General features: G+C 37.4%; 1 protein-coding gene across 1 annotated transcript in view; it reads left to right on the top strand.

Annotated features, from left to right (window-relative positions):
• The first annotated feature begins 4,135 nt into the window (after nucleotides 1-4,135).
• The window catches only part of LOC138033480 (band 4.1-like protein 3), a 28,813-nt gene continuing 23,917 nt past the window's right edge, over nucleotides 4,136-9,031 (top strand). The window contains exons 1-3 of the mRNA XM_068881220.1: nucleotides 4,136-4,285; nucleotides 7,200-7,304; nucleotides 8,853-8,901. Coding sequence (XP_068737321.1) covers nucleotides 4,214-4,285; nucleotides 7,200-7,304; nucleotides 8,853-8,901 — 226 coding nt within the window. The 5' untranslated portion in view covers nucleotides 4,136-4,213. The remainder of the gene's footprint in view (nucleotides 4,286-7,199; nucleotides 7,305-8,852; nucleotides 8,902-9,031) is intronic.

Raw genomic sequence — 9,031 nt, 5'->3', positions numbered from 1 at the left:
AATCACAAACACTTCTCCACTAATTAAGCCATTGAGCAAGTTTTGATGTTTTGAAACCCCCTTGCGAGATGGCAAACACTTCTCCACAAGCTCACTTAAAACGCTTCGATGTTTTAGAACCTCTTAAGAAATCGCAAACACTTCTCCACTAATTAAGCCACTGAACAAGTTTTGATGTTTTGACACCCCCTTGCGAGATCGCAAACACTTCTCCACAAGCTCACTTAAAAAGCTTCGATGTTTTGGAACCTTTTAAGAAGTCATAGACACTTCTCTACTAATTAAGCCATTCAGCAAGTCTTTAGTGATGTTTTGAAACCCCATACGAGATCGCAAACACTTCTCCACAGGCCGCCACTTAAAAAAGGGGTGGCGAATGGTACCTCGAAAAACGTGGGTCTCGGAAAATTTTAGCCGGATCTCGAAATCTCGAGAAGGTTTTTGATAAGTCTCGAAGTCTCGTTTTTCCATGGTTTGTGTTTAGTCTTTTTGAATCTCGAAACTTTTTACCAAAGAGTCTCGGGCTCGGATTTTAACTAGGATATCGGCGAGTCTCGATTTTACCATTCGCCACCCCTTAAAAAGCTTCGATGTTTCGGAACCTCTTAAGAAATCACAAACACTTCTCCACTAATTAAGCCATTGAGCAAGTTTTGATATTTTGAAACACCATACGAGAGCACAAACACTTCTCCACAAGCTCACTTGAAAAGCTTCGATGTTTTGGAATCTGTTAAGAAATCACAATACTTCTCCACCAATTAAGCCATTGAGCAAGTTTTGATGTTTTGAAACCCCCTTGCGAGATCGCAAACACTTCTCCACAAGCCTAATTAAAAAGCTTCGATGTTTTGGAACCTCGTAAGAAATCGCAAACACTTCTCCACAAGCCGTCGCTTAAAAGATTCGTTGTTTTGGAACAAGAAATCGCAAACACTTTTAGCAACTGAGTAAGTTTGCATGTTTTGAAACTTCCCGCGAGATCGCAAACGCTTCTCCACAAGCCACCACTTAAAAAGTTTCGATGTTTTCAAGCCTCTTTTAACCCTTTCACTCCCGTGGGGTTCCCCATTGACTAGTAAAATCGTCTGGCGTTAGACAGAGTAAAATCTATAAGTCTCACTCTTGGGAGTGAAAGGGTTAAGAAGTCACAAAAACAACGAAGGTCAGGCACTTCTGGAATTCATTAAATCGAGAAATTTGGATAATTTCCCCCTCACATACAAATCTTCGATCAGTTTAGAAAAACAGTTACGCACACAGGTAAAATGTCACATTTATTATCAAGCTGGCGTGGAAGGCGCGACAGGCTTAATTAATGGCATTTGTGATATCACAGCCATTGTGGATTTGAAAACCCACACGATTTCAAAGACTTTTTAATGATGGTAAAGTGTTTCGGGTGAAAATCAATAGTTCTTTTACTTTTGTATAAAGGCTTATAAATCGATTAATAAAGAATCCAAAACAGGAACCTTCCTCTTTTTATTTAAGACCGCTTATTTTGGGGCTGCTGAACGTTATTATTATTTTTTTTTTTTGCGATTTGGACCTGAAAATGTTTTTAATGTGTCCTTACAGTTACGTTTGTATAGGATTTCAATACATGGCAGTCCGGACGTGACCAAGAAACCTATCAAAGGGCATTGTTTCCTGTGGTGTGGCCCAAAGTATTTTAATATATTTTGCTGTTAGAATACAGTTTTACATTTCTTTTACCTTTATTTATACTACTTAAATGAATTGATTGTTTTTCTCTTGTTAAAGCCAATAAAAGTTTCGGCTGGAAATGGTTTTGTCGTTTCTTTACAAACAGACACAAATTTGCATAAGTAGTTAAATAATATTGCCACACCAGGAATATGTTTGCTTGCTGAGAGGGGTGTCTCGAAACTTAAGACCTCCAATCGTCCAAAGAATACTCATGTCAGGGACATAGGGACACTGTGGCAGATATATCCCGACCCAGAACAGCAAAGTTCCGGCCATGTAAATTTTTTTTTTCTACAATTTATCTATTATGACTCCTACCTTTAATTACCCTGGGTACCAGAGGAGTTTTTTGTCACGTTCATAACTGCGAGGATCATAGCTTCACTTGACAAATAAATGTGGTGGCCAATGCTCGCCAAGTGAAGTGATGTAATCCTCGCATCGAAGCCTAGTTCTAGCGATTCAAGCAAATGGTACAAAAAAATTCCGGTCGTTTCGGTAAAAGTGGAAAAAGAGAGACAACCTTCGCAGGTTTTCCATTTTTTCCGGAAAATTTCCGTCGGTGTCAACCGTTCCATTTGTTTTCCCACCGGAAAAACCGGTTTCTTCTGACAAATGGTAAGCGCCTCTTCATTGGTTTATGGAGGGAAAGTAATCGTGCTGCACGTGCGGCACGCATTTTTGCTCATATTTTTGAGGCACTCTGGGCAACAGCGACATGAAATCACCAAATTTGAGGTTTTGACGACAACGTGAGCATACCTCCTGTTGAAAATCGGAAACTAGTGTGCACGAGCGATTTAGTTTGATTGACATGTGACGGGGGATATGTGGAGAGTGGTGAGACCTTTTCGGAATTACATCTTGTTTTTCGGCGGACTGCATCTTGTGTATCGGGGGTATTGTTGTCTCGGAATCTTAAGAAATTGTCTCTACCAGGAATTGTATTCTAAAGGGAAGATATCTGTTATTAAAAAGTGTGGATCATTAAAACACCTCTCATCCTCTATTTTTACTCTGAAACCGTTCGAACCCAATTTATTTTTAGGATACTTCGCCCACGTTACACGACGTGAACAAGAAGGAATGCAATGGTACAAAGTTGTATTTTGAGATGACAGGGACATTTATGACAGGACAAAGACGATTAAGACGACTACGAGTTTTTCCTACTGGGCATGCGCATAAGGTTTGGAGGTCAATATTTTTCAAAGTGCGCGTGCTCAGTACGGAAAACTCGTACACGTAGTTGTCCTCTTCCTCCGCTCTAAAGGTCCCTAATGTCGTCGACGTCGCCGTCGGAGATCTTAAGCCTGGTTTCCATATGATCTGCAATGGTCTGCGATCGGTCTGCGACGCGATCGCCGATAGGTCTGCGCCACGTTGCAAACATATGGAAACATGTGTCCCCGGCGTCTGAGGCGATCTGCAGCACACGGTCTGGATGATCGGGAAAGTTGAATCTCGTTCTACTTTTCCGACCATTAAGACGCTTCCGACTAAGACAATTTTTAAATTAATTAGTTAATTGAAACGTGTGTCTGAGATGATCTGTGTCCTATCGGCGACACACTATTCGCCTTGAAACACGTCCAATCAGACTTGAAGTAAGTGCGCTCCTCTTTCTCCTCGCTTCCCAAAGGATTAGTGGTACGCTTCCCTGCGATCGCTTCAGATTTAAATGGAAACATTTGCCTCCTGTGTTTACGATCGTCTGCGATAAGACCGACGCAGACAGCTTGCGATGGTTGCAGACCGTTGCAGATCATATGGAAACCAGGCCTTAAAGGGGTAGGTACAAAACACAGGCCACAGGTCATCAGTCACAGGTCATTGTTTTACCAATTCGGAAACAGCCCTAACCGTTTACCAATGCTAACATTAGGTGTAAAAACGTTTGTTTGGGCCTCGGGCCTAAGGTTAGCTTCAATGATTGTTTAGGATACTTTCTGTATCGATAAAAAAATGACCTGCAACCTGTGTTTTGTACCTTCCGATCTTAAAGTCTCTGTTAAATCAAACGGCGACGTTATTCGTAAAAAAAACCTGTGCAGCGATGTAATTATTCTTAATTAATTTTATTCAGAGTTGACGCTTTTTTAGATGTTTTAACGTGATAATAATTATAATGATGTGAGGCCGGGACGAGGTTTTAACGGATGACTGACAAATTAAAACGCTTGCAATGCATTATTAATTAAAAGAGCTTAAATAAAATTAAAAGCCTTCAGGGACACTACTCTTTAGTTGTGTTATTTCACTTGAAAAATAAAGTCTTAAAACAATCGTTCGTTCAATTGTACTTGGTATCAACAGGCCGTCGGTTGTTGTTGGAAATTTGTTGATTTGTTAGCTCCCGAAAGTTTGCATTTAGACTCGAACCCAGTGCTTTCTAGACGGTATAAAGGAGAGGACGCTCAGCTTAGGGAGGGTTTGATTCCTTCTCAGGTTGGTTTCCGCCATAACATACAGCGTTTAATCATTGTTGAATTACAGTATTATGGGAAAATCAAACGCCTTGCATTGTGAAGTTCAGCTGTTGGATGACCAAAGCACAACTGTGGACCTGGATGTAAGTGTTTTCTTCGTAACAAAAGCCAGCCATTTTTTTAATGTTTAAATAGAAAATAGAATATTCGAGTGTGTCGTACGTACAAAGATCTTTTGCTTAAGCTTGTTTGCATTTGTGTTTCTTTAAAAGCTGGAAGCTTCGGTCTCAAATTTTAATTTCAGTTGTTAATTAGCTCAAATGGTTTTCGAAAACACCATATTTTGAGAAAAATACTTAAAGTTAATCCAGCTTCGTTTGTTTTCAATTATTTTGTCTATTTCAAAGATGAAATTGATCACATTCTTTGCGAATGACTTTACTTCCAGTCCAGAGATCAAAATCCGTGTTTTGCGAACCTTAAGCTCAATAATTCTTTTTAACATATCAATTTGAGAGCTTTTTTTACAATAGGAAGCAGAATATATACCTTTCGGTACGTTTAGTATAATTTGCCTATTATTTAATAACATTTTTCGCGATATGAATAATTTCACAACGGTTCAGTGCATTGTGGAATTAAAAAATGTCCAAAATTGTATTTTTCGCTATTTTGTTCTTTTTTGGCATGGAAAAAGGAATAAGAGTGACTTTAAAATTCTTAGAGTGCTATATTTAATTCGTTAAAACCGTTATGAAGACTTAATATCTTTTTATATTGCTCGTTGGAAATGATTTCCGCGAATGTCAAATGACATTTGTTCTTTGTATATGTTTTAATATCGATTTACAAAGTTCATTTCTAATGTATTAGATTAGCTAATACACTATTCTAATCATTTTTTTTGAAAATATGTGATATACACCATGAAAATGGATAGCTCTACTTGTATTACAGATGTTTAGGAAAAAAAATTCTAATATTTTAAAAAATACATGTACAACCACACTTTTGAATTTTCAGAACATGTTTCGATGTTTCAAACATCATCTTCAGCCATAGTGAGTTCCGAAAATTCAAAAGTGTGGTTGTATTTTTTAAAATATTAGTAACACTTGTGCTATCCAGACCATTTGGAAAAAATTCTGTTTTCACTGTCATACCAATTTGATCTGTATTCTTATACTGCACGTGTGCATCCAGGTAAGTGGCCAGCACCAACAATTAATAACACTTTCGGTGTTGCCCTTGAGGGTTCACTTTTCAGATCCCCTACAATACACTTACTCTTTGTATGTGCAAGGCCTTAATTACAAGTCATGTACCTTTCATTTGTAACTATTACAAAACTCTTAAATCTGATTGCTTCTGTGTGTGTCTATTTGTCGCGTAATTGGCACGCGATCTCGTGGGTGTTCATTTACAGGTATCCAATTTGAACAACTCCAAACTAGATACCTGTAATTGGACACCTACACCATTTGCACGTCAATTATGTGCACTCGGATAGGGTCTTTCTTGCTGTTTTCCTACAATGTACTACAGGTTTGCAAAACAGATTGAATAGAATTTTTAACTTTTTCACACAAATGATATTCAAAGACGTTTTATCCTTACATATTGTTATTTACAATTAATTAGTGTTAGAAATTTGTGTTGTACAATTCAGGGGTAATTATTGTGCTCATAATTTCAAATCGGCTTTGCAATTTTGAAATTATTCGCCTGATTATTCCCTTTTATTCTAGAAATTACTCAGCATATCTTCTTTACACTCGGTCATTAGATCATACCACTCGTTTTTATTCATATTCATACCTCTTTATTTATTTTAGGCATTTTACCCCCACATTATTTCGCTTTTCACACATTTTTACTTTACATCTGTATATTTTTTCTTATCCCTGATGATGCCGTAGATCGGCGAAAGCTTGGACTCTAAACGTTTTTTAACGATTTTAACATCAACTTCAAGTTACAGTAGTGTAAGGCCTCAATTGGATTCTAAACTGTTTCATTTAAAATGCTACTGAAGGACAATATCCAACGATTATTCCCTGAATTGTATTTCACTCAGTCCTATTGTTATTACGTACTAGCTGAGTATAAGGTTTGCACTATATACATGTATGTTAATTGCATCCGATCAATGGAGAATGCGTCCTAATTTTTCTCAGATGGGTGATTGTGTGGTCTTGCCAATAGTACGGGTAATCGAGATTTTTCTCAATAAGGGACACCAAAATACCCGCCGCAAATATTCTTTTGATGTTTGCAGGGATAACCTTGTGTGGATTCTGTGTGTATTGATCTGTCTCTTTTTGTCACATGTGTATGCTTAGTTTTATAGCTTGGAACCCTATGAAACACAGGCTAAGCGACTGTCGAGCGCACTTCAATAATCCAAGATTACTACTAGTATAATTATAGCTGCGGTCATTATGCAAATGCCCATGCAGAAAAAAATGTGGATGTTTGTCCACAGTGTTTGCCATAATTTTTATTTTTTCAAGGCTGAGAATAATAATAATAATAATAATAATATTAGTAATAATTAGTAGTAATATCAATCATTTCTATTTCTTTTAATGTAAGTGAAAAAAAATAAATAAAAAAAATAAAAAAATAAAAATAATAATAATAATAATAATAATAATAATAATAATAATAATAGCAAATTCCATTTAGATTATGATTACTTTCAATTTGGATTAATAAATTTTAATTTTCAGTATTTTTATTTATTTGACATCACTAGAATGTCAGGGTCTCTAGTTGGGCTCCTGTTGGTAATTATGCACCAAAGGTTGCAGTACTGTAGAGCCAACGGGACATTATACCTTAATTCTATGTTGTAAACATTAAGTAATGGTTATAGGACTGAGTTGAGTCCAATTCGGTCTGTAAACTGATAGCAAAATCAGACAACTGGGCTGCTGGAGTTCAGGCTGTACTGGTACGACCTCAGGCCAATATTCTCCAGTACGGCTCAATAATGATTGTCTTACAGATTAGCCATTTGTTTGAATGCATCTTTTTTTCTTCATTCCATTGCAGAGAAATGCAAAGGGGCAAGTTCTTTTTGACAAAATCTGCGAGAAAATTGAAGTAGTGGAAAAAGATTATTTTGGTTTGCGATACATAGATGAGAAAGATGGTCAGGTAAATAGCTGCATACTTGAAATTTCTCAGTATGGGGTCTAAGATTCAAGTCTTTTCACAACAGCAGGTGTCTGTCCTTCTGGGCACCACTTTCGTTTGAAGTCTGATCCAGTGGCTGAGATTTTAAGACAGCCAGTCTCTGCAGAGCAGGGCTTGAAGCTATGACCTATACAGTTTCACTTGCAACTGAATTTTTTCCCCTTTGCGACAAAAATATCTGGAGAAGTTTCAAAGTTGTGGCAATTTTTCACCTTAGCTATTTCAAAATAAAAGGCTTGAGAGTTGCCACTTTGCCACAGATTACTTTTGTTGAAATAAAAACAGGCTACATGTAAATTATTGTTTTTCATTGGGAATTTGTTCAATCTGAAGATATGGGACACAATGGTTGGTTAAATTTAGGCGCACTGTTACATGTACGTATGTATGCACAACGCCTTGATTATTTGCCATTTTCAGCGGTTTCTTTACACAACTATTGCAGGCTCATTTTGTCTTTTTAAATCGCTGGCTGAAATGACTGATTTATTCAATAAACACAACAAAAATTAAGACCTCACTTATCTGCTCTTCGATCCCAACGTCGAGCTCACATACAATGTACTATCTTTTTCTTCAACACATCATCACTCAGACGTAGTCTAAACTCCATAGTGTAAATACACGATGTGCCTTGCACAAAATGAACGTAAAATTCAAGGTTAAGAACACTGGCAATATATTAATACAAAACAATGCGACGACTTTACGACTAAAATTCGCAAAATTGTAACCAAGTCTTAGTGGCTTGTTGCAGAATTGCATCAAGAATTTCTTTTTTAATTTTGAGCCCTATATTATTTATGTAACAACATTAGCCTTAAAATCATGTTTGTACATGTACATTGTCCTTGGGGTACTTGTTCATTTATGTCCAGAAATATGCCTAATTGGATGCACGCTCAATTTGACATCCAACGCGAACTGTCCTTTTAAGTCTAAGCCTTTGCTACCCATTTTTAACAATGAGGTAAGGGTACATGTTTGCGTTATTTTTAGCTTAAAAGGGTTACATGTTACTCATTGACTCCCAGGGGTTCCCCATTGACGGGTAAAATCGTCTGGCGTTAGTCTGGCCGGTTTTGGCCGGTTTGTGTGTGAAAGGGTTGAAATTCAGCTGTTCTTCCTTATGTGAGGAACAGCATTTTGGGGACACTATGTGACATTAATTTCTGTGTTCTGAGAGATGAAGATGTTGAAGTTGGGGAGAACACCAAGGGGAAACTTCGTGATGCTTTAACATATCTGTACTTGTAACTCAGTGCTCACAAATCACACTATTCGCCCTTGTCACATGGCAGCCATATTGTCCCGGGAGACCAAAAAAGCTTTGTTTTACCACGCCAAGCCTCACCCCCGTGGTTTCCACTGCAAGGCTTGGTGTGGTAAAACAAAGCTCCTTTGGTATCAAGGGACAATATGGCCGTCGTGTGACTAGGGCGAATTACATGTAATGTTGTACATGTTCATACAAAGTCATATAACAGGAAGGATATCAATTTTTTTTAGTATAACTGGCTGGATCCTCTTAGGCCTGTCAAAAAACAGCTAAAACGTGGTAAGTGTATAAAAAAGTGCAGCCTTCATTATTTTCCCTTTGTTTTGAAACACAGAAAATACTGAATACATGTACATGTACATGATGCACGTACTTTAAAATCTAAACGATCGTTTTCGTATTTTTTTCT

The sequence above is a fragment of the Montipora capricornis genome, chromosome 14 (assembly GCF_036669925.1).
Source record: "Montipora capricornis isolate CH-2021 chromosome 14, ASM3666992v2, whole genome shotgun sequence".
NCBI lineage: Eukaryota > Metazoa > Cnidaria > Anthozoa > Scleractinia > Acroporidae > Montipora > Montipora capricornis.
This window is presented reverse-complemented; position numbering and strand designations above follow the sequence as displayed.